The sequence below is a fragment of the Elephas maximus genome, chromosome 6, assembly GCF_024166365.1.
Source record: "Elephas maximus indicus isolate mEleMax1 chromosome 6, mEleMax1 primary haplotype, whole genome shotgun sequence".
NCBI lineage: Eukaryota > Metazoa > Chordata > Mammalia > Proboscidea > Elephantidae > Elephas > Elephas maximus.
The window spans coordinates 77,980,274-78,007,453 of NC_064824.1; the positions used below are offsets into that span (position 1 = coordinate 77,980,274).

At 39.2% G+C, this 27,180-nt stretch overlaps 1 protein-coding gene across 3 annotated transcripts in view; it reads right to left on the reverse strand.

Moving 5' to 3' along the window:
• ZNF385B (zinc finger protein 385B) overlaps window positions 1-27,180 on the reverse strand; it is a 402,225-nt gene that overhangs the window by 299,909 nt on the left and 75,136 nt on the right. For 2 of the 3 annotated variants that reach the window (XM_049887565.1, XM_049887563.1), the window contains exons 2-3: window positions 5,885-6,035; window positions 4,793-5,110 (exon numbers count right to left, since the gene is read on the reverse strand). In XM_049887565.1, the coding sequence (XP_049743522.1) occupies window positions 4,793-5,108 (316 nt within the window). In that variant the 5' untranslated portion in view covers window positions 5,109-5,110; window positions 5,885-6,035. The remainder of the gene's footprint in view (window positions 1-4,792; window positions 5,111-5,884; window positions 6,036-27,180) is intronic. The other variant, XM_049887564.1, reaches the window with a different exon arrangement.

Below are 27,180 nucleotides of genomic sequence, written 5' to 3' on the forward strand. Positions count from 1 at the left end.
GTTCCTTCATTGGGTGTCTGTCTGTCCCAGACCTGCCAACCACCCCTGTGCTACCCGAACAGGAAGATATACATGGAAGGAAGCCCCTCACACCCTATTCCATCTTTTACCTGCCTGAGACCCAGCAGTTCCTTGTTTTCAAGAGGAACGTTAGATGTCAGATGGATGCTACATGTGCCCACAAGCCCCAAGAGTTGGTACATAGATGGGAATAGGGATACAGTCTTCCTAGGACTGCCACAGTGTGGGAGAAAGAGGCACACAGGGCCGAGGAATGGAGGCTTTTGCTACCAGCTGGGGGTGAGCTGGAAGATGCAGCTAAGTTTCACAAAGGACCCCCAATGCCTAAGGGACCACTTGGAGGGAGCCCTTCATCCGAAGGGTCTGCTAGGACCACCTGCGACCCACAGAGACAGGCAAAATAACTATCAGCAACTGAGGACAGCATTGCAATCTTGCCATTCCTCCATGGTTCACCACCATGCGCTGAAGGGTGGGGCCAGGGAGGGCACACTGTGCCTCTGCCCTCCACTTTCAGCTCCAAGGTCTGTGGAGCCAGCTCTTAATTTGACTGTGAGATGGATGTTTACATAAATAGAAATAAACCTTCTAAACCAAAAATATATAAAACTGAGAAGTTACAGGCTGAGAGAGTGTTAAGGACCTGCTACACAGCAGGAGACAGAAGTTTGATAGATCAAAGCTGAGGAAAGTGATTGGAAAAATAAAACCATGTCAGGTCTGCTCTTCATTGAATTGAGGGTCTAGTGGATACACATTCCTAGGCACGCAGAACAGCACTGAGGGACAGTCTGCTTTACATCCTGCTGTTTTGCTTAGCATTATATAATGGATGATTGTCCCATCATTTGGTATTCTTTAGAAATGTCATTTTTAAGAATTATGATTTCTATCATTCATCTATGGAGCCCTGCTGGTGCAGTGGTTAAGAGCTCAGCTGCTAACCAAGAGGTCAGCAGTTCGAATCCACTAGCTGCTGGCTTCTTGGATACCCTGTGGGGCAGTTCTACTCTAGGGTTGCTATGAGTTAGAATCGACTCAACGGCAACAGATTTTGGTTTTTGATTTTTATCATTCACCTAGAGGAGCCTTAGTGGTGCAGTGGTTAAGCACCCAGTTGGTCGGCAATTTAAATCCACCAGGTGCTCTGTGGGAGAAAGATGTGGCAGTTTGTTTCTGTAAAGATTACAGCCTTGAAAAATCCTATAGGGCAGTTTTACTCTGTCCTATAGGGTCACTATGAGTCAGTAGCGACTCCACAGCAATGAGTTTATCATTCATCTTTTAAGTGTACTATAACGTATTCAACCTTTCTACTTTTTGGATATCCAGGATATAACTTATATTTTGGAATAAAACATATCATTTTCATATTTGAACATATATCTACGCTTAATTTCTATTTCCAAAGAGCAGACATCATCATACCTATTTTTTTTTTTCAGTTGAGAGAATTAATGTTTTTATACTACTACCTTCAGAGGTTAAGTGACTTGCCTTCATCATATGTGTCATGAATTGAATTATGCCTCCCAAAAAATGTGTGTATCAAATTGGCTGGGCCATGATTCCAGTATTGTGTGATTTTCCTATGTTGTAAGTCCTGCCCCTATGATGTCAATGAGGGAATATGGGGGGCAGTTGTGTTACTGAGGCAGGACTCAATCTACAAGATTGGATTGTGTCTTGAGGCAATCTCTTGAGATATAAAAGAAAGAAGCGAGCAGAGAGACAAGGGGACCTCATTCCATCAAAAAAGTAGTGCTAAGAGCAGAGTGTGTCCTTTGGACCCAGGGTCCCTGCGTAGAGAAGCTCCTAGTCTAGGGGAAGGACTTTTCTCTAGAGCTGCAGAGAAAGCCTTCCCCTGGAGATGATGCCCTAAATGTAGACTTCTAGCCTACTAGACTGAAAAAATATATTTCTCTTTGTTAAATCCATCCACTTGTGGTATTTCTGTTACAGCAGCAGTAGATGACTAACACAATATGTTAAATCCAAGTCTTCTGAGAATGGATAATTGGCTATATCATAAATATATGAAGATTTTCCTTATGCCTAGTGTGTTGTTGTTGCTGTTAGGTGCTGTTGAGTCAGTTCTGACCCATAGCGACCCTACGTACAACAGAACAAAACACTGCCCGGTTCTGTGCCATCCTCAAAATCATTGCTATGCTAAACGTACAACTTGAAAAGCTGTCTTATTTTCTCACTCATTTTACTATATGTAAATATTCTGTGTTATGTTACATGATGAGTTATGTATATTTATAGAATAGAATCATAATATTCTGCTTATGTTTTAGAGATCCCTGGATAGCACAAGTGGTTTGTGATCAACTTCTAACCTAAAGGATGGCTTTTGAACCCACCCAGTGCCACCATGGAAAAAAGCCCTGGCAACCTGCTTCCATGAAGATTACAGCCAAGAAAACCTTACAGAGCTCGGTTCTAATCTGTAACACATGAGGTCTCCGTAAGTCAGAACTGACTCAATGGTAACAGGCTTGGTCATCAAAGTGAGACAGTTTGCTTTGATAGCAACTATTAGTGACCCCAAGTATATTATAACTAAATTTTACCTGTATTGTGCTGCATTGTATTGTAGGGAAATATTGACAAACAATAAAGACTTCACCATCAATTGAACATGGCTGGAACCCTGGAACTGCCGCTTCTCCATTATATGAATCTGGGAAAACTATTTTGTTTCTCAGATCCTAATCTGTAAATTGGGGATAATAGCAGTTGGTGAGAGAATTAAGGGAAAATTCATACAGAGTGCTTAGTGCCAGGACGTGGCACATAAGAAAATGTTCAATTAATATTAGCTACTTTTTTTACTTTTATTATTATATATTAGAGGCCGCAGGTTAACCACAATTTAGGTGTAGGTATACTGGCAGTCCCGAGGTTATGAATGTCCAACTAGATATAATTCTTAGTTAAGAACCAACCACCATAAAACCTAGTGTATTAAAAATTCGAGGTACATACAATGGTTTGTAATAACAAATGGGTACTATTGTGATGCACATCAAAACATTAATATTACTGTATTATTATGTTAAAGATGTTTCAGTGTATCTGGAAGTGTTTAAAGATTTTTATGCATAGAAAGGCACACTATATTAACTAACTGATATTAAATACAGACTGTACCTAACTGTTCCAACTTATGTACAAGTTGGACTTAAAGACAGAGTTAGGAATGGAAATCATTCATAATTTAGGGGCTGCCTGTAATATGTAATAATTACATAGATGTGATTCAAACCTTTAGTCAGGCCACTGTTTGCTCCTTGATTTCAATTATTTAGGTTTTAACTTAACACTAACCTAACTCTATTTTAATATGTAAATACAGTTATATTCATGCATCTGTGAATACTTATTATAATTATAATAATAAACAAATGGAAAAAAAGTTTCAGTATTATCAGTGTGTATCCTATACCTTGTTCTTTCACAGCACATGAAGTACTGATTGGAAAAAATAGTTAAAACCTATACTGAGTAAAAAGTAGTTATGTTTAACAGATCCCTCTTATTATTTACAGTGTGTGCGCGTGTGCGCGCACACACACACACAGTTTTCACTGGAGCTTAACATGGATTATGACATAACTTCGCAAAATGCCAACAAGTGGCTTCTCTGTCATCTGACTTCAAGTCAAGGCCTCATTACCAGAGCAAACACTTGCTACAGTGGAATTTGGAGCTCTTCCACCACATTTAGAAGGAGACTTATCTTTGGCCTCCCACGTAAACCTGGGTAGGATGACCACATTTTTGTAGAAATCTTCACCACGAATAACAGTAAATTTCACATTTTTCTTTAGTTCTGCCACATTAAGGCACCCAGTGAACAGGGATGTGGGGGAGGAAGGGTTTCCCAAGGATAAGATAAAGGATTTGAAAGGCTGTTCAAAAGTCAGGGCAGATGCTGGAATGCCAAAATTCCTAAGCTTCTGCCTGTATCCAGCCCACAGGAAAAAATGAGAAGCAAGTGAAAGTAATTACCGGTGCCTGACCTCAGAGGTGAGCATTGCTGGTTTTGGCAATGCCTGTTCCTATTGTTAGAACATCACCAGCACACTGCTGGCATCTCCATAAAAGAATATGACAACTCCAACATGCAAGATTAATGTGCCTTTCCTGCATGATGAGATGTTATAAATAAAGCTGCAGCTTTTTATATAATATCAAGTAGTAAGTTATCCAATAGAAAGCAGATGAAGGAAACTAAAGAAGCTCTAGTTTTCCAAAGGGGGAAAAATTTGATCTCGCTGATCTAAAACACGTTTCAAAATACATTAGGAAATGTTCACATACCATGACGGTACAGAAAGTCCATAGTCCGATAACAAATTTTGTATATAGAGAGATAGATACATAGATATATACACAGAGATGTGTATATAATAACAATAAATATACTGAGAGGTGAAAAACAGCTGGGTTTTACCTGCAGGGAAAAGAGTACATATTATTGTGATGGTAGTTTAAGGCTGGAAACCATGGTGGCGTAGTGGTTAAGTGCTATGGCTGCTAACCAAAATGTCGGCAGTTCAAATCCACCAGGCACTCTTTGGAAACTCTATGGGGCAGTTCTACTCTGTCCTCTAGGGTCACTATAAGTCAGAATCAACTTGACGGCAGTTGGTTTCGGTTAGTTTAAGGCTAAAGACAAGTCTTGCTGTAAATCCTTCATTGCTAGCACAGAACCATTATCTCTCAAAAGTCAGTGGAACCCCCAGGCCCTCCTTCCTACCTGTGCTGGTGTTGGTGCTGGGGCTGGCCAGCGGTGGCTCCGAGCCCTGAACTGGGGGTGGGGGCTGTCCATCACTCAGCTGCTTTACTCGCTTGCGGTGGGACTTGCCGTTGTAGTGGACCTGGGCCTGGGCTGCAGAGTTCAGCTGGATATTACACACCTCACAGAAGGAGAAAAGAATTTTCTTCTTCTCTTGACTCAGCCGGTCCTCAGAACTGTCGTTCTTTATCCTATTTTCTTCAAAGCCCCATAGAAAATTTGCCATATTCACAATTCCATCTTTGAGGTGGTTGTCAGGGCTAAAGGGGGACTTCATACCTGAAAAACAAAAATGGTAAAACTGTTTGTGAAATTACATGTGCCTTATTGCTTTCTAGTACAATTACAATTAACTTTCATGGTATGGTTTAAGCTAAAAGCCTTCCCAGCTATCCAGTGGCTGCTCATGAAAAAAGTCACCAAAAAGTACCTTACTGAGTAAATATGGTCTTTGCACATGCCGTTCGCTCTGTCTGGAGTACCTTATACCCTCCCTTCTCCCTTCCTTCCATCCCCTCTTACCCCCGTAGTCCTTTTAACTTCTGCCCCATCTTATATTTTGGCTGGAGAATCACTCCCTCCAAGAAACCTGTTCTGACCTGGAGGTCCCAGTTACGTGTTCGAATACTGCTGTGTGACCTCGCTTCAGAGCACTTATCAGGGTGTGCACTTCACGTGTATTTGAGCAATTGTTTAATTTATATCTGTCTCCCTGCTAGAGTACAAGCTGTGTGAGGCCAGTGACCTTGTCTCTGGAAATTCCTTAGGCTCAGAATTGAATGTTTCACACACATAGTAGTCACTGAAATATCCATGGAAGGAGTTAAGGGGGGAAGAAAGGAGGGAAAATGGGAGAAAGGAAAAAAGGAAGGAAGAAGGAAAGAATAAATGATGTTATGAGCCCAGAGCTGTAAAAATATGTATGTGTATGTATGTGTAGCCACATATGTATATACAATACACACACACCTGCTCACATGTAAACAGATATGTGCCCCCACCTGAAAAGGAAGTGAATAACAAAAAGGAAAACTCAGTACATCTGTGACTTACACTGAGTTCTGTTCCAAAAGCCCTGTTATAAGTCAGCCGATGGGAATTTGAACATATGCTCTTATGGAGTAATGAGGCAAATGGTTTTTAGATTTCCAGATTAGCCCATAAACATCAATTTAACCTCTGAAGAAGTTGAAACACAGGACATCTGCAATACAAAATAATAGAAATACAATAATATGGTAAACTAATAATTGAAAGAAAGAGTAAAATAAGATATAATTTTTTGTTTAAGCGCTGATTTTTTTAAAACTTATATAAAGGGCACAGTGATGGATTAAAACCTAAGTGAAAATTTCAAAGGAGACTCTCCAGTCCTCAGGGGCCTTGGATAATGAAGACTGCCTTGGGTTTTTATTTTATTCATTTCCACTTTAAAATGTATTTCTTACTTTTTATTCACTACCAGTATTACCAGCATTTTCATACTTAGTGTGATTACCAGTATTACCAGCATTTTCATACTTAGTGTGATTACAACAATGGTTTTGGTTCTCAACTAGAATAAAGCGAAAGACACAAAGAGGAAAGGGGAGAGCAATATTCAGGAAATGCCTGGGCAAAAATTAAAGAAAAAGGAATATGTATGAGGAAGAATTAGCTGCGATAGAATAGTTCTATGCCATAAGGGATGAAGAATTCTGATAAAGAAAGGATCATAGCTTGTGAGGAATTTATGCCTGGGGGGAAAACTCGGAGGGGTTAAAGGATATTGGGTTATACCGCTGTGTACCACAAAGTTTGAGTAGTTCTATTGATCCAAATTGTCCTGGAGTTCCATGGAAAGGAACAACCAGAGACTAGTCCATACTTGGGGTGTTCCCAAGTCAAATGTTTATAACTCAGAAAGTGAGTTATAGCACAGGGTATAGCCATAAACAGACATTATTTCAATGTACAGTATACCAAGATCTCTTTTTTTTTGAGGCCATACACTCTTTTGCAAAGATCCATATTTTCCACATACCCACAAACTAAATATAACTTTCAGAGTGTGATTAGGGTATTTCTAATTTTGATATGCAAAATCTATCTGTCCCATGTTATACTTTACCCTGATGCCACCCTTTTAAGGGACTTTTTATTGAGTCAGAATCGACTTGACAGTAAGGTTTGGTCTAATTTACTGCATGAAATTTTCTTAATAAATTCCTTTCTTTCAGCTCTCCAAAAAGCAGTTTTCTTAAAATATATCATAATAGCTAACTGAACTAATTGATAAATAAAGAGATGAATAAGTTTTATGAGCTCATCCTTGCCTAGCCAACTAATCCATTATAAAACTTAAGGAAAACCAAAAACTTTTAACCTTGCAAAGCCAGGTCAGGCACCATATCAGCAAATCATTGAAACCTAAGTGTTATATTTCAACTCAAGCCGCCAAAATTCTTGACTCAGCTGAGGACTGAGGACACTTTACTTTGAAAAAATAATCTCTTTGTAGGCTGCTGCCTTGCCCATGCTGTCAATTAATACATGGAATTTCACAGAAGAGGAGCCCTGTTGGCAAAGTAGTTAAGGACTGGGCTGCTAACCAAAAGGTCAGTGGTTCAAACCCACCAGCTGCTCCATGGGAGAAAGATATGGCACTCTGCTTCCATAAAGATTACAGCCTTGGAAACCCTATGTGTCAGTTCTTCTTTGTCCTGTAAGGTTGCTAGGAGTCGGAATCAACTCAATGACGGTGGGTGTGGTTTTTGGTTTTGGATGTTCATTTCAAATAAACCAGAATTTAAAATCCTATATGCTTAATATTGGCTCCCTGTTCCACATCACAGCCAGGAAGCTAGAGCCCCATTTCTGATTCTCAGGAGCTGAACCCAGCTCTCATTTCCTGCTTTGTAGAATTTCCTTGAATGACCTCACTTTGCCTCTGCTTCCTCCTGGTGCTCCTGTGCTTCCTTGGATCAGTCTTCTCTTGGTTCCCAACATCTATCTAGAACTGAACTGGATGTGCCATGGCTTGTTTGAGCTGCATTCTTGATTGCAGGTAAGTGTCGCGATAGTATATTCTATCTAACCCTTCTTGGAACCTTTATTGAAAATACATGTTTGGAAAATCGAGTACAGGTATGGGTCACTTAAGGTCCACAATACGTTCTGTGAAATAGAATGTTATGTTATTTGGACGTTGTGCAAATACCATATTAAAACTTTATGGGAGCCCACTTCTGGTTGTCCTAGTAGTTCCTGCCACTGCTGCTGCTGCTGCTGCTGGAGTTACTGGCAAAGACAGGCAGGGGCCGTCACTGAGAGTGCGACAGTGGGAGCAGAGCAAGAAGAAGGGGATGAGGAGGGAGCAGAGGGTGCCCAGTCCTGCCCCACTGTTCTGCCTGCCTGAGCATAAGCCGCAGGAGCAGTCTGGTCCCCAAAGCCCTCATCGTCTGTCTGCCAGCCATCCAGACAAAGCCCAACTGTGGATGCCCAGAGCCTTGTCCTCTGACTCACCTGCTTGTATCCAACCTGTGGTCCACTGCTACACAAGTCTGGTTTGGGGTCTTTAAAGTCATTAGGAGGAAATAATAAATGAAAGAAGAGCAGCTTTCCTTAAAAACAAACAAACAAAAACCTTATGCGACCACACTGGCATACGCAGTGGAAACTAACATTAAAAAACTCACAGCTGTATACATAAGAATAATTTTTCTAAAGTTCACATTTAGAAATACCTGAGAAATTTTAATTTAGGAAAGCCTATTCCCAAAGAAAATTGTTTTATTGGACAATATATTGTCATGACATTTGTTGTAAAAATAATGATCAAATTCATATAACATGACCATATCATTAATCAGCCATATCAGGATACTTTTGCCCAGGAAAAATGCTAAACTGGGCAGAATGCCTGGTCAATAGGTGTTAATTGGGGATGATACATCCCAGGCAAAATGGAGCTTGTGATACCCCTCTGCTTATGCTTACAACACACTGCTTTATGACATGAGGTCTTTAAACAGAAATCAAACCTTTGGAAGCAAAAATTCATCCTAGGCTGTTCACAAGTACTTTCTCCACATTTTTTAATACGAAGAAATAAACCTTAAAATCTTATGATTTCTCTAAAGAGCTAACAACTAGATTTTACTGCTACTTTTATATCTAGTAGAATATACCTAAAACATACATGTCTTGAATGCAACTGTAATTGAAAATTTAAAAGAAGCTCCTTTTTGGAAAATAAAACTGATAAAAAACCTTGACCTATTAGTGTTTTTTTTTTTTAATTATTTTGCATTTTTATTATAAAACTAATGTGTTTATTCTCCCAAATTTACCTATAGATTCAATCCCATCTTAATACAGGCAGGTTTGTTTTTGGAAGCTGACAACATGATTCTAAAATTTACGTGGAAGTTCAAAGAGCCAAGGATGGCCAAGCCTATTCTGAAGAAGAATAAACTAGGAGGACTTACACTACTAGATACCATGGCCTATTATGAGACTATCATAATTAAGGCAGTCTGGTTCTGACCCAGTGATAAGCAACCCGACCAAAGGAAGCAAAGACAGAGTTCACACACAGTCTAATATATACACGTACTATCACCTGATTTATGACAACGGTTAAAGTGCTATGGTGAAAGAATAGTAATTTCAATAAACAACGTTTGGTTGGTTGGCTATCTACCATATTTTTACACAAATAATTTTTTCTATGCTTGTTTGCCAGCCATGTCTTCCCCCCTTGAGGTATTTTTATAAATATTCCTATGCCAATTTTTATGCATGTTGATGTAAAAAAATTATCATAGTGTGCTAACAAAAATTCCTTGGCGGAGGGGAGCGGGCATGGTTGGCAAACAAACATAGCAGGTGTGCACTATTTGTGTAAAAATATGGTATATAGGAAAAAAATTATCTTGATGCTACCTCACACTATGTATCATGGACAGAAGGATTGAAAATCTAAATATTAAAAGTAAAATAATAAAACTTTTAAAGAAAAAGATAAAAGAAAATGTCATGACTTTGGATAAGTAAAGACACAAAAAGTATTAACCAATACAGAGAAAATTATAAACTAGAATATACTGAAATTTGAAATGCTTCATCAAAAGACACCATTAAGAGATGTAAAGGCAACTCACAGAGTAAAGAATATCTACAATACATATATCTAACAATGACTTGTATCCAGAATATATGAAAATTCCTTTAAATCAGTAAAACAGAAAACTCAATGGAAAAATGAGCAAAAGCAGTGAATTCACAAAACAGAATATCCAAACAGCCAATAATCATATGGAGAGGCATTCAACCTCATTAGTGATTGGAGAATGCAAATTAAAATCATAATATAAGACTACTACAATACCCACTAAAATAGCTAAAATGGAAATGACAGAAAATACAAAGTGTTCAGTGAGCATGTGGGACAATCAAAATTCATACATAGCTGATGGAAGAACACACCCACTCCTCACTTATCAACATGGTTAGGTTCCAAAGACCAGGTCGTTTTGTGAAAATTGGCGTAATGCAAAAAGGGAGGATGACCACATGAGATCACAAAGTGGAAGATGATTACATCATTACATAACTGCCAAATTACATCACTGCATTACTGCCAAATCCCACCATTGAATAACTGCAGATCATGGCCTGGCCAAGTTGGCACGTAACCTTAACCATCACAGCCAGCATTTACTCTTGCCTCATATCTCAGCATTTGTTACTGCTAGATGTACATCGTTAATGTGCAGAACAGTAGGATAATAGATTTATGTTACTATTGTTATAAATACAAAATGTAGATAAAGAGATAGTAAGTTTAAGAAGTAAGTGTAAATTGGTTTAACCACTTTGGAAAACTGTTTGGCAACAGCTACTAAAGCTGAATATATGCATACTCTCTGACCGAGCAATTTAACTCTTAAATACATACCTAAAGAAATGTGTAGATACTTGCACCAAATATACATATATTCTTTAGAATGTTCATAGGAACACTGTTCATAATAGCTCCATATTGAAAAGTACTCACATGCTCATCAACAGTAGAATGAATAAATACATTGTAATATATTCATGAGTGTTATTGATTGAATTATGTCCCCCCAAAATATGTGTTGTAAATTCTAACTTCTATGCTGGTGACTAGAGACCTGGTGGCATAGCGGTTAAGAGTTCAGGCTGCTAACCAAAAGGTAGCAGTTCAAATCCACCAGTTGCTCCTTGGAAACCCTACACAGCAGTTCTTCTCTGTCCTATAGGGTTGCTATGAGTTGGAATCAACTTGATGGCACACGATAACAACAACATGCCAATGACTACGATTTCATTTGGGAATGGATTGTCCTTGTTATGCTAATGAGGCAGGATTAGTGTGGGGTTATCTTGAGTCAATTTCTTTTGAGATATATAAGAGATTAAACAAACGAGCAAAGCAGAGATGGGGAACGAAAGATGTCAAGATACGTGGAGATCTCAATGAACCAGAAAGCAAAAGCTGAAGAGACAAGGACAGTCCTCCAGAACCAATGGAGACAGAAAGCCTCCCCTACAGCCATAGCTCTGAATACAGACTTCTAGCCTCCTAACTGTAAGAAAGTAAATTTTCTTAAAGCCATCCACTGTGATAATTCTGTTATAGCAGCACTAGATAATTAAGAGACAATTTGGTACTGAAAAGTGGGAGTGCTACTCTAACAGATACCTAAAATGTGGAAGTGGTTTTGGAATTGGGTAGAGACTGGATAAGTCGGAATCAATTTGATGGCAACAGTTTTGGTTTTTTAATAGTTTTCAAAAGCAAAGATGTAACTTTGAGGACTAAGAAGTGCCTGACTCAAGCCATGGTATTTTCAACCACCTCATATACATGCAAAAGTTGGACAATGAGTAAGGAAGACCAAAGAAGAATTGATGTCTTTGAATTATGGTGTTGGTGAAGAATACTGAATATACCACGGACTGAGAGAAGAATGAACAAATCTGTCTTGGAAGAAGTACAGCCAGAATGTTCCTTAGAAGTGAGGACGGCAAGACTTCATCTCACTTATTTTGGACATGTTATGAGGAGGGACCAGTTCCTGGAGAAGGACATCATGGTTGGTAAAGTAGAGGGTCAGCAAAAAAGAGAAAGATCCTCAATGAGATGGATTGAGACGGTGGCTGCAACAATGGGCTCAAACACAACAATGATTGTGAGGATGGTGCAGGCCTGGACAGTGTTTCATTCTGTTGCACATAGGGTCGCTTTGAGTCAGCACTGACTCAACAACACCTAACAACAAAAACAGTAAAAGCCTAGATTGCCTTGAAGACACTGTTAGTAGAATTATGAGTGTCAAAGGCAATTCTTGTAAGGAGAGTTATGGAGACAGTCTTTATTGTCTTAGAGAATACATAGGGAACCAGCAAAAGAATGTTGCTAGGAATGTGAACATTAAATGTGCTTCTGGTGAGGCTTTAAAAGAAAATGATGAATATGTGATTGGACAATGGAGGAAAGGCGATACTCTTTATGCAGTGGTAAAGAACTTGTCTGAATAATGTTCAAATATTTGGTAATTTATTTGGTAATCACTTGTAAGTGATAAGCTTGGATATGTGGCTGATGAGATTTCTAAGCAAGATCTTAAAGGGGTCACATGGTTCCTCCTTGCTGCTTATAGTAAAATGCAAGAGGAAAGATATAGACTTAAAAATGAATTGTGCAAAATGAAAACAGAACTTAAAGATTTGGAAAATTCTGTTGCACAAACTAAGGGCACATGTCCTAGAATGTTCACCAAGGCTGTGGCTACACAATCTTTTGTTAAAGAGATTAAGCCTGTGACCGATGGATCTAACCAACTACCACAGCAGAAAACCCATTAGCTTAGACTGAAGGGGACAGAAAAAGAACAAAAGGAAAGAAGGCTTTCTGCCTCTTGAAATTCTACAGGCAGGAAACAAGCCAAAGGAGCAATATCTGCAGTCCTCCAAGAAAAGTAAAGCACAATCTCTGGAACAGTTTGGAGATCAGAAGAACTGTTAAAAGGAGCATGGGACACAGGGCCTTTCTAGTTTCAGAAGGTGGGGCCATGGTCTCCTGAATCTCCAAGGGTGGGGCCACAGCCTCTTAGGTTTCAAAGATTCGGGTGTTCACCAATTTGGTTCCAGAGTGTGCAGCTGCCATTAAGGTGTGCCGGGGGGATGGGGCTGCTACCCAAAGCTGTGGGGGTGGGGCTGCTTGCCCAAGGGGAAGAAGAATATGGCCCGCTGGGGCTGAGGGGTTGGGGTAGCCACTCAGATGAACTAGGAGAATGGGGCTGCCTAAAGCCAGGGAGTAGAGTTGATATCCCAGAAGTCCTATAAAGTGGAACTGAAGCCCAGCGCTAAGGGGCCTCCACTGAGAACTGAGAAGGTGTGGCCAATACCCAGTGTCTGGAGGGCAGAGCCATTGCCTAGATGGCCTCAGAGAAGAGAGGATTATATTTAAACCTTGAGAGCTAAAGCAAATTGTTCTGCTGGGTTTTGGATTTGCCTGGTACCTGTTATCCCTTCTTTCCCTCCAGTTCCATCCATTTTTAATGGAAATGTCTACTTTGTCCCTGTTCCACCATTGTACTTTGGAAACAGATAACTCGTACTCTAAATTTCACAGGTTCACAGATGAAGAGGAATTTTGCCCCAGCATGGAATATGCCTAAAGTCTCACCTATATTTAATTTAGATGATTTAGAAGATGAGATGTTGGACTTGGAGTTGATTTAAGACTTCGGAGAGGATGTGATAGGGTGAATGTGTTTTGCATGTGACAAGAACAGGGAATTTGGGGTGGGGGTAGGGCAAAGGGCAGAATGCTATGGATTGAATTACATCTCCAAAAATTATGTATTATAAATTCTAACCTCTATGCCTGTAGTGGAAACCCTGGTGGTGTAGTGGTTAAGTGCTATGGCTGCTAACCAAAGGGTCAGCAGTATGAATCCGCCAGGCACTCCTTGAAAACCCTGTGGGGCAGTTCTACTCTGTCCTATAGGGTCGCTATGAGTTGGAGTTGACTCGATGGCGTTAGGTTTTTTTTTTTTTTTTTTTTTTGGTATGCCTGTAGTTATATTTTCATTTGGGAGTGGGTTGTTATGTTAACAAAGCAGGATTAGTACAGGGTGGATGTTGATTCAATCTCTTCTGTGATACAAAAGAGATTAAACAAGTGAGCAAAGCAGAGATGGGGAAACAGATGCCAAGACACTTGGAGATCTCCAAGGAACCAAGAAGAAAAAGCTGAAGACACAAGGACCTTCCTCTAGAGCCGACACAGAGAGAAAGCATTCCCCTAGAGCCAGTGCTCTGAATTTGGACTTCTAGCCTCCTAAACTGTGAGAAAGTAAGTTTTGGTTTATTAAAGCCATTCACTGTGGCATTTCTGTTATATAGCACTAAGTACAAGGGAACAACATACGAAAATAGATATGTTTGCAACTATATGCAACAATATGGGTGTCAATAATAATATTGAGCAAAAAAAGCCAGACAAAAAATGTATGATTTTATCCATTTGTGTAAGTACAAAAACATATAAAACTACTCAATGCTGTTAGAAGTTAAGATAGTGATCACTTTGATGGTGAGGAGATTGTGGGTAATGACTTGAAATGAGTATGAAATAGACTGGTCATGTTCTGCATCTTGAGCTGGGTGCTAGCTACACATGCGTGCTCAGCTTATAGAAATTCATTAAGCTGTCCACTTATAACATGTATACTCTTCCGGATGTATATTTACTTCAATACATTTTTTTAAAAGTAATGTGGGACTTAGAAAAAAAGCAGGGCAACGCTGGCAGGCCTAGTTTTCAACAATGGATTATCTAACATAATAAAAGCACAAACAGCAAAAGACAAAAAAAAAAATAAATAAATGAGACCTCATGAAAATGAAAAACTTGTGTTCATCAAAAGACTTTTTAAGCAAAGAAGTTTCCTGAATAAACTGAATGCTTCAAAGGTCAGTGGAGCAAGGGCAGGGGTTTGGGGACTATGGCTTCAGGGGACATCTAAGTCAATTGGCAAAATAAATTCTATTAAGAAAACATTCTGCATCCCACTTTGAAGTGTGGCGTCTGGGGTCTTAAATGCTAACAAGCGGTCATCTCAGATGCATCAGTTGGTCTCAAGCCACCTGGATCAAAGGAGAATGAAGAACACCAAGATCACCAGATAATTATGAGCCCAAGAGACAGAAAGGGCCACATGAACTAGAGACTTACATCATCGTGAGACCAGAAGAACTAGAGTGGTGCCCAGCCACAACCGATGACTGCCCTGACAGGGAGCACAACAGAGAACCCCTGAGGGAGCAGGAGAACAGTGGGATGCAGACCCCAAATTCTCATAAAAAGACCAGACTTAATGGTCTGACTGAGACTAGAAGAATCCCGGCGGTCATGGTCCCCAAACCTTCTGTTGGCCCAGGACAGGAACCATTCCCGAAGACAACTCATCAGACATGGATTGGACTGGACAATGGGTTGGAGAGAGATGCTGATGAGGAGTGAGCTACTTGTTTCACGTAGACACTTGAGACTGTGTTGGCATCTCCTCTCTAGAGGGAAGATGGGAGGGTAGAGAGGGTTAGAAACTGGCAAAATGGTCACAAAAGGAGAGACTAGAAGGAGGGAGTAGGCTGGCTCATTGGGGGGGAGTAAATGGGAGTATGTAGTAAGGTGTATACAAGTTTATATGTGAGAGACTGACTTGATTTGTAAACTTTTACTTAAAGCACAAAAAAAAAATATTTAAAAAAAAGACTTTAAAAAAAAACAAAAATACAAGCTATTGACTGGAAGAGCATCTTCAGAAACCATATTTCTGATAAGAATCTAAAAGCCAAATATACATAAAATTTCAACAACTTAACAACCAAAAGGTAAATAACTCAATCAAAAAATGGGCAAAGGACTTGAATAGACATTTCACCAAAGAAGACCTTCAAATGGTTACCAAATACATGAAAATATGTTCAGTGTCATTAGCCATCAAAGAGACGTAAATCAAAACCTTAATGAGATACCATTTTACTCCCACTAAGAAGTCTGAGCTGCTCTGAAGGCATTGGCAAAAAACAAGGCTCCAGGAATTGATGGAATATCAACTGAGATGTTTCAACAAACAGATGCAGCGCTGGAGGTGCTCATTCATCTATGCCAAGAAATACGGAAGACAGCTTCCTGGCCAACTGACTGGAAGAGATCCATATTTATACCTATCCCCAAGAAAGGTCATCCAGCCGAATATGGAAATTATAGAACAATATCATTAAAAAAAAAAAGTTTTTTTCTTTTTTATTATCATTAATACCACACACAAGCAAAATTTTGCTGAAGATCATTCAAAAACGGCTGCAACAGTATATTGACAGGGAACTGCCAGAAATTCAGGCTGGTTTCAGAAGAGGATGTGGAGCCAGGGATATCATTGCTGATGTCAGATGGATCCTGGCTGAAAGCAGAGAATACCAGAAGGATGTTTACCTGTGTTTTATTGACTATGCAAAGGCATTCGACTGTGTGGATCATAACAAACTATGGATAATATTGCAAAGAATGGGAATTCCAGAACACTTAATTGTGCTCATGAGGAAACTTTACATAGATCAAGAGGCGGTTGTTTGGACAGAACAAGGAAATACTGATTGGTTTAAAGTCAGGAAAGGTATGCCTCAGGGTTGTGTTCTTTCACCATACCTATTCAGTCTGTATGCCGAACAAATAATCTGAGAACCTGGACTATATGAAGAAAAACGGGGCATCAGGATTGGAGGCAGACTCATTAACAACCTGCGTTATGCAGATGACACAACCTTGCTTGCTGAAAGTGAAGAGGATTTGAAGCACTTACTAATGAAGATCAAAGACCACAGCCTTCAGTCTGGATTGTACCTCAACATAAAGAAAACAAAAATCCTCACAACTGGACCAATGAGTAACATCATGATAAACGGAGAAAAGATTGAAGTTGTCAAGGATTTCATTTTACTTGGATCCACAATCGACAGCCATGGAAGCAGCAGTCAAGAAATCAAAAGACGCATTGCTTTGGTTAAATCTGCTGCAAAGGACCTCTTTAAAGTTTTGAAAAGCGAAGATGTCACCTTGAAGACTAAGGTGCGCCTGACCCAAGCCATGGTATTTTCAATCACATCATATGCATGTGAAAGCTGGGCAATGAATAAGGAAGACTGAAGAAGAATTGATGCCTTTGAATTGTGGTGTTGGTGAAGAATATTGAATATACCATGGGCTGCTAAAAGAACAAACAAATTTGTCTTGGAAGAAGTACAACCAGAATGCTCCTTAGAAGCAAGGATGGCGAGACTGCACCTTACATACTTTGAACATGTTGTCAGGAGGGATCAGTCCCTGGAGAAGGACATCGTGCTTGGCAGAGTACAGGGTCAGCGGAAAAGAGGAAGACCCTCAACGAGGTGGATTGACACAGTGGCTGCAACAATGAGCTCAAGCATAGCAATGATTGTAAGCATGGCACAGGGCCAGGCAGTGTTTCGTTCTGTTGTGCATAGGGTCGCTATGAGTTGGAACCGACTCAACAGCACCTAACAACAACAACAACAAGATGGTTAAGATTAAAAAAGAAAAAGAAAAGAAAATAACCAGCATTGGCAAGGATGTGGGGAAACTGGAACACCTACCCATTGCTGGTGAGAATGCAAAACGGTATAGCTGTTATTGAAAACAGTGTGTTGGTTCCTCAAAAAACTAGAACTACCATATGATCCAGCAATTCTACTCCTAGGTACATACCCAAAAGACTTGAAAGCAGAGGCTCAAACAGAGACTTGTATGCCAGTGTTCACTGTGGCACTAGTCACAATAACCAAAAGGTGGAAACAACCTAAATGCCCATCAATGGATGAATGGATAAACAAAATATGGCACATACATGCAATGAAATACTATTCAGCCAGTGGGAGAAATGAAGTCTTGATACATACTACAATGTGGATAGAAGCTGAAAGACATTATGTTGAGTGAAATAAGTTAATCACAAAAGGACAAATATTATATGACCTCAATCACATAAAAAATAAGAAAAGGCAAATGTTTAGAGAACAAAGTTTATTAGTGGTTACCAGAGGTAGGAGGGAGGGGGAAAGGAGTATTAACAGTGATAGAAATACCACATTAAGGGTAGGGTTGCACAGCCAGTTATTGTAATTGCTGTCCGTAAGTTGTACACCTGTAAAAAGCTGAATTGGCAAGAGTTATGTGATAGACAAATCTACAGTGACAAAAAAAAAAAAAACAGAAGAGTAGCTGCTGAGGCTGTTTATATACAATCAAAAACCTTACAGGATGTAGTTTCTTGGTTTGAAGGTTTAGTGTTATGGTTTCATGGGACACCCCAGTTAATTGTCTAACATCATGTTTAGTGCTGCTGTTCTCTCTCCTAGTTAGATGTGCAGTGCCTGGGGTCTTAAAAGCTTGCATGTGGCCAATCAAGGCACACCGATTGGTCTCTATTCACCCAGAACAACAGAGGAAGAAGGAGAGTCAGGAATAGGAGGATGATGGAATATGTGGCTAATTGCCTCCATGAACAACTGCCTCCTTTGCTATGAGGCCAGAAGGACTGGATGGTGCTCAGCTACCATTACTGAACATTTTGATCAAAGATTCCATAGAAGAATTCTGGTCACAAGGGGGAAAATGCAGAATGGAATTTCATATTCTCATAGACTCTAGACTTCCTGGAGCCATGAAGTTTGGACGAACCCCTGAAACTACAGCCCTGAGATAATCTTTAAACATGAAACCAAAAATATCCCTGTCTTAGTTATCTAGTGTTATTATAACAGAAATACCACAAGTGGATGGCTTTTAACAGAAATTTTTTCTCTCACAATTTAGAAAGCTGGATGTCTGAATTCAGGGCACCAGCTCCAGGGGAAGGCTTTCTCCCTCTATCAGTTCTGCGTGAAGGTCAATCTTTCCCTGGTCTAGAAGCATCTCAGCTCAGGGACTCCAGGTCCAAAGGACGTGCTCTGCTCCCAGCTCTGCTTTCTTGATGGTAGGAGGTCCCCCTGTTTCTCTGCTCCCTTCTGTCTTTTATATCTCAAAAGAGATTGACTCAAGACACAACCTAATCTTATAGATTTTGAGTCCTGCCTCATTAACATAATTGCCTCTAATCCTGACTCATTAACATAGGAGAAGCAGGATTTACAACACATAGGAAAATCACATCAGATGACAAAATGGTGGACAATCACACAATACTGGGAATCATGACTAACAAAGTTGACATATATTTTGGGGGGACACAATTCAATCCATAACAATCTCCTGAAGTCTTCTTAAAACCAAAAAATAGCTTAACTACTAAAAGATGTCTGCCTTGAACATTCCAAACCAAATCCGTTGCTGTCGAGTCAATTCTGACCCAGAGTGACCCTTTAGGTCAGAGTAGAACCACCACATAGGGTTTCCAAGGAGCAGCTGGTGGATTTGAACTGGTGACCTTTTTAAGAACTATCCATATGGGACCAAATTGACAATAGCAACTTCAAAAAATTAGATAGGAACCTTAGCAAACAAAACCAAACCAATTGCCATCAAGTCAATTTCAACTCATAGCTACCCTATAGGACAGAGTAGAACTGCCACATAGGATTCCAAGGAGTGGCTGGTAGATTCGAACTGCCAACCTTTTGGTTAACAGCCCAACAGTTAACCACTGTGCCACCAGGGCTCTAAGCTAGGAACCTTAGGGGGCAATGAATTTATGTTAATGGGGGAGGAATAACTCAGAAAAAGAGGGTGAGAAGGTAATCAGTGTCATTAAATGGTATATGTAGAAACTGTTGAATTGGTGTATGTTTTGCTGTGTATGTTCTCGACAATAACAACAAAATAAATAAAATTATATTAAAAAAAAGTAATGTAGGAAATTTTGAGAATCATCATAAAAAGGAAGAAAAATAATGCCCCCTCAAAACTCCCACCAGAGATAAACATTTTAACTTAGGGTATTTTTTCTAGTTTTTTTTCCCACATAATTATATATTTGTAAAAATCTGATTAGTATATATACTACTCTGTATTCTGTTTTTTCACTTAACATGATGAACATCTTTCCATTAATTAAATCATCTTCAACATCAATCCTAATGACAGCAAAATATTCATTACAGAAGATAATTAACTAAAATGGAATCTTATATCTGGAATCTGGGAACCCCAGAAAGACAACAGCCGGACCAGGGAATCATAGGTTACTCTTCTTGGTAGCCATTTGTCCCGAACAGCTTCATATGCGAACCTGGAGAAGGTGGTACAACAGTTTTGGGCTCCCCACCTCCCCAGTTTTTAGCTATTTTAGATAGTCCTGGAAAAGATTTTTTTGTAGCAGTGTCTTTATCCATGATTACTCCCTTAAAATAAATTCTTGAAAGTGGGATTACTAGGTTCACTTTAGACACACATTGCTAATCTGACCTCTAAGGAGCAGTACCAGTTTACACTTCTATCAGCAGTGTATGAGAATGTTTATTTCCCACACCCTGAAACAACATGGGGAACAGCGCTTAAAGAACCCGTAGTCAGTCTGACAAGCACAGCATGTTTCAAGTGTACTTATTTGATTACTGGTTTAATTGGGTGGTTTTTCACACATGTATTGACCATGTGTTATAGCGTTAATTTGTGCATTTCTTATTTATGACCTTTGCTTTTCTTTTTTTTCAGTTGAAGCTTATCTCTCATTGATCTTAAGGGATTTTAAAAAATATATTAAACATATTAACTCAATCGCTCACCTATTGCAGATTATTTTCCCATTTAACTTTTCATTTTGTTCTTAATGATTTTTCATACACTTAAGCTTTTATTCCGATGTCGTCAAATCTATTCAAATTTTCATTTATGACCCCTGCCTTTAGCTTAGAAAATCTTTGCTATCTCCTTGTTACAGAAATTTTACATATTTTAAAATAATTATGCAATTGCCATTATAGTTTTTAATATGATACACAGAAGAAAAATGTATAGAAGCACGTACAGAAGCCTAAGAATAGGCTCAGTATAAAAGCCTAATGCAATCCCTCTTAATGCTTAACCATTAAGGTCATATGGGGCAACTGTGTAAGTGGCTGTGACTACTATTGGGTATTTCCACTGGAACTTGGGCAGAAAGAAGTAAGATAACAGCAGGAAAAGATTTTTTTAGATACTAGGAAAATATTTCTTCCTAAAGACTATGGTCCCTCACATGTCTGTCAGTTTGTCGTACTGCAGGGGTTTGCATGTTGCTCTGATGCTGGAAGCTACGCCACTGGTATCCAAATAGCGGCAGGGTCACCCATGGCAGACAGGTTTCAGCTGAGCTTCCCAACTAAGACAGACTGGGAAGAAGATCCCGGCAGCCTACTTCTGAAAAGATTTAGCCAGCGAAAACCTTGTGAATAACGGGGAAAGATTGAAGTTGTAAAAGACTTCATTTTATTTGGATCCACAATCAACACCCATGGAAGCAGCAGTCAAGAAATCAAAGACATATTTCATTGGGCAAATCTGCTGCAAAAGACCTCTTCAAAGTGCTGGAAAGCAGAGATGTCACTTTGAGGACTAAGGTGCACTAGACTCAAGCCATGGCATTTTCAATCGCCCTATGCATGTGAAAGTTGGACGAGGAATAAGGAAGACTGAAGAAGAATTGACGCCTTTGAATTGTGGTGCTGGAGAAGAATACTGAATATACCATGGGCTGCCAAAAGAACAAACAAATCTGTCTTGGAAGAAGTACAAACACAATGCTCTTTAGAAGCAAGGATGGCAAGACTCCACCTCACATACTTTTGTCATGTTGTCAGGATTGATGAGTCCCTGGAGAAGGACATCATGCTTGGTAAAGCAGAGGGTCATTGAAAAAGAGGAAGACCATCAACGAGATGGGTTGACACAGTGGCTGCAACAATGGGCTCAAGCCTAACAACAATTGTGAGGATGGCGCAGGATTGGGCAACGTTTCATTCTGTTGTACATAGGGTCGCCATGGGTCAGAACTGATTGAATGGTACTTAACAACAAAAATAACAAACGACTATGGTAATGAACCTTCCATCCCTTCATTCAAAGGGACTGGACTATATCTTTGAGATCATTCAGTGTTATCATAGAGGCAGGAGGTCAGGGTAGCTCGGCTTCCCTTCCAGTGCTCTGATTCTAGAGAAGCAGAGCAGAGGCCCAGTCAATAACCCAGGTTCTGGCTTTTCCAGTAAACTTCTCTCTTTACTTCAACTGTAAAATTTGGATATTAAAGGTTTGTCTATATCACCATTCTAAAAGCTAAAAAATGAATTGCTGTGAAACCCTGAGCAACTGTCAGGTAAAGAAATGGCTCTATAATTAATTCACAGGAACAAATCTTAGGTATCATTTGTTCTTTCCAAAGTCAAAGAACTTATATTAACTATGCAGAGTTTTAACATTTTCTGAGTATTCAAATAGAGAGAGGAAATAAACTTTTCTGTAAGTATTTCAGCCCTGATGATTACTTTTTCAGATTAGTAGGTGTATCTTTTGATATTCTATTAAACAGTGTTTTAAAATTTGATCTGGGAGAACTGGAAATGCAATGCTGTGCGTATACACACACACACACACACACACACAGAGTAATAGTTAATATGGAGACATCACTGAGTTTTGAAGCCGCCACCTCCTGTGAGTAATTTCATCTGTTCCTTTGGCAGCTTCTTATCTTCCCTTTGTAGTTACCCTATCATGAGCTTCTGACACTAATAGGGAACAAAGGTAGATTTAGACAAAGGATTGTGTGTTGTTGGGTCAAAGCATACAGCAAGTGTAACACACTCAAGAATAACATGAGAAGAATATAAGAATTCTCAAGTTTCCCTTGAGAATTTTGAACACCAGGTCAAGATTCAAAGCTGGTGGCTTCGGTGGATGTGATATGGCTGCCAGGAAATAGCCCTTACAGCCCTGTTGGATATATTAATCCCAAAGGCACTGCAGGGAGAAGATGAACCAATTACTAAGAAGAATGTCAGGTATATAAAACACAATGTTGAAGACATCACACCACGAAGACTCAAATATCAGAGCTATTGTCAGACATTTGATTATAAGAGTCAAATCAGAAACTAGTCAGAAGAGAAAAGGAGAAAATGCCTTGTTGAAAATCAGTGGTGATATTGCTGGGGGCAAAGACCAGTCCTCCAGTTTTCATATGAAGGAGGCTATTCTTGTGACCTGTTCATTATGTCACCACCCTAGTGACAGTTGGAATCAATGTGAATTAGAGAAAGCAGGTAAAGATTTCCCAGAAGGAGGATATATGGAACAGGATGCTGATGATGAGAAAGTTGATTTTCCTTGAACTTTTTATTTTCACTCCTGACTACCTGTTCTTCCCATACTGATTTTTGTTAAAGTGGTCTTTTGCACTTTTAAAATGGATCTAAAAATAGTTCCTTTGCCAGACATATCCAGTGAGTATGTTACATCTGATGACATTTAAAGTTTTACATTCTCAGTTTCCCCTTGAAAGAAATGACTGTCTTTGACTTAATTCTATTAAAAAAAAAAAATTCTATTAGAAGCTGAAAAAATAGTGAAAAAGAAATTTGTGTTGCCCCGAAGAGTAATTGCTAAATTTACTCTATATGTATGAAGTACATTCCCCTAATTATTTTTATATAGGCTTTTCATTTTAGAGTAATGAAATTGTTCAAAGCACTCTGATTTACACTCAGAAAAGACTTAGAAAAAGATGTTAGTATCTATTGGTAACTGCATCAGTCACCAATTTCATAATTTTTAAATACAGAAATGAGTGCGAAATATTTTCAATGTATATGTAGCTGGCAATCAACCTCTGTTTGTACCTAGGAATTGTGGGGAAGGTAATAGGTGAGAAGGGGCGATGCATAGTAAGGACCGAATACATTGGGCTAGATTGGATTTGTTAGTTTGAATTCTTGAGATACTATGTTCCCCCAAAAGAGAAAATAAGAAAAATGAAGGGAGGACCATAAAGCATTTTGAAGGGGAACGTCCAATAATCCCCATAAATGTGAGGCATCGATCAAGCTCTTTTCTTCCTCCTTCCCTCTCCTTTCACCCTAAGACCTAGAAGAGGAATGGAAAACACGCTAAAAATAATAATTCTAAGTGGGTTCATGCCAAAAACACAAGAATGTTTGTGTATTTTGGGATGAGAGGGGAGGAAATGGGAATAAAATATTTAAAAATACAAGAAAGGAGCCTCTCACAAACCATTTATGAGTTAACATGCCATGATAGGAGGAGTGTGATTAACTCAACTCTCTACCTTTGAGGTTGGGAAAAAAATGTAATTAATTCCTATTTGAAGCCATTCCATGATGATGAATACTGCAGTATTAGGTTTCATGTTAGAAGGTCCATAAAAGTAAGACTCTAGAGTAGCTCCAATTGGGCCATTTAAGAGCTCAGTCTGGTCAGGAGCAGAGAGGGGAAGAAAACTTCTCTAGGATTACAAAAGGCAGACCTTAACTTCTCCCATTCTCATGTTGATTGGACAAAATTGAAAGGAGGAAACATTTACCTTTGAAGAATCCCCTTTTTTACCTTTTGGTATATTTCATTCCCAGGACTCTTATGCTTCATCCTGAATCCCTTGAATTAATCTGGGAACCCTGGTGGTTTAGTGGTTAAGAGTTCAGCTGCTAACCAAAAGGTCAATAGTTCAAATCCACCAGCCACTCCCTGGAAACCGTATGAGGCAGTTCTACTCTGTCCTAAGGGGTCACCATAAGTCGGAATTGACTTGATGGCAGTGAGTTTTTTTTTTTTAAGTGGTTATTGATTGATAGAGAGGTATTTGTCAGAAAGAAATCTCTAATGCAGCTATGTTTAATGCTGGTACATATCAGAAATACCAAACCCACATGCCATCAGTGAGCTGGGGTTTGTGTAATCAGTAAAATGATGAAGGAAGAAGTAAAATATCTCTTGGAATGCTAAGAAACTTATTTGTTCAGCTGGTCCTGAGCCTATATTCAGGGGCATCTCCTCATGTCCTAATCCCAGCACATCAGATCTAAAGACTTTTAAGCCTTTTGCCTACAAGGAACAGGAGACTAGTATCACTCACTTTATTGTACCACTCACTTGCTTCACAACCTCACAATCACTCCCAGCATCCTGTGGAAGAAAATGACAGCTCCATTGGCCACTTGATAGTTGAATGACCTTGGAAAGCTCACCTGCCTGGGCATCAAATTCCTCTTCTGTAAAGAGAGGAGATTGAACTAGATGGCCTCTAAAATTCCTTCCTTTTCTAAAACCCCCAAAGTTTATACGGCTTTGTTTTTGTTGTTTATCTGCCTTTCTTACAGGGGCAAATTATAATGTCTAACTTATTTCAACAGCATAATTTTATTGTCTTGGGAGCATGACCTACTCTGATCCTTCTGATTTGCAGCTCATCCTTCATGGAGAACCCAACAAGTGCTGCTGTCAATTCTGGGTTTGCAGAGAGAACATTCCCTCTCATCTTACTTGGTGATTGAGTGGGAGGCAGCAGGCAATATTTCAAAATGCAAAGTGACATTTAATTATACAAAAATCTCCTTCCGTGATCACTTCTCTTGCCAGGCTGATTCTGATCTACTTGAATGTTTTTCTTTTTGTTGACTCCTAGTTTTTCAGCTCTTACATGAACCAGAAATTATCCCTAAACACTAGAGTTTCAGTTTCTCTATTTCTTCTACTTAATAGAATCTTTAGGTGACATTATCATTTGCAAAATAATGTTTCCTTTTGAAACATCTGAATCCCTGAAATCTGTAATGACATTCTTAACATATGGATATCTGCCAAAATCTATATCAAAAATAGGACCCTTGGTGGCACAGTGGTTAAGAGCTCAGCTGCTAATCAAAAGGCTGGCAATTCGAATCCACCAGCCACTTCTTGGAAACCCTATAGGCATTTCTACTCTGACCTACAGAGTCGCCATGAGTAGCATGGGTTTGGTTTTTTTTTTTAATATCAAAAATAAGGTATTTGTACAAATATCACTTAAAAGTGGTAGGAAATATTGTGGCTGAAAGTGGATGTAAGTGAACCGTTCTGTTTAGCTAATTAAACACTAAAATGAATCAGCACGGAGATAAGGCAAGGCCAGGGCTAGGGTGAGGTAAGTGAGGCACTTGCCCCACGTATGAAATTAAGGGGCACCAAAAATCTTAGTAATCAAGATCAATAATATTTTAATGCAATATTTTAACTCCTAACAGTGCCGTTTCATGCCATAGTGGAACCTGAGGCAAAAGTAAAAATCATAATGCTGATCCTGTATTTACAATTTTGGTAATTTGTTCATCATGGATTTTTTTCATTAATATTGAATTTTTTTAGAATACTGCATTAAAATATAACTTATCTGGATAACTGAATTTATGGTACTCCCTTAAATTCTGTACCCAAGGCAGGTGCCTCCCTCACCTCACCTTAGTCTCAGCCCTGGGATAGCTCTACATTCTAAGCAACACATAAATGTTACTGCATCTTGTTCTTAATAAAGAGGGACCCCTGCAACAATTCTGAGTATTTCTATTATTGCTATCATTTATCTGTGTGACTTTTCTAAGTGACTGATAACATTTTAATAATTCATTCCAAGCAGCATCTGGAGAAGCAGGCAATTTCCTTTAAATATAAGAGAAAAATGAGGCTTAGAAAGGTGAAAATAATTTGATAAAGGACATCATGCAGTTAAAACCAAAAAAAAAAAAAAAAAAAAACCAAACCCACTGCCGTTGAGTCAATTCCGACTCATAGCGACCCAGTAGGATAGAGTAGAACTTCCCCGTAGGCTTTCCAAGGCTATAAATCTCTTTACAGAAGCAGACTGCCACAGCTTTCTCCCAAGGAGCTGCTGGGTGGGTTCAAACCCCTGACCTTTTGGTTAGGAGTCAAGAGCTTAAACACTGCACCACCAGGGCTCCTACCATGCAATTAGCACCTTAAAAGTCTCATGTTTCCTGCACGTTGTCTTGCTAAATGAGGTAAAACCAATAAAAAAAAAAAGGCAAGAAAGAGAAAAGGCAAAAAGTAAAAAAGGGGCAGAGGTAAGGAAGAAAAAAAGAAAACCCAAACTCATTGCTGTTGAGTCAATTCTGACTCACAGCGACCCTGTAAGACAGAGTAAAACTTCATAGTTTCCAAGGAGCAGCTGGTGGATTTGAACCACAGATCTTTTGGTTAGCAGCTGTAGCACTTAACCCCTATGCCATCAAGGAAGAAGAAGGGAGTAAATATATATTCTAGGGATTTT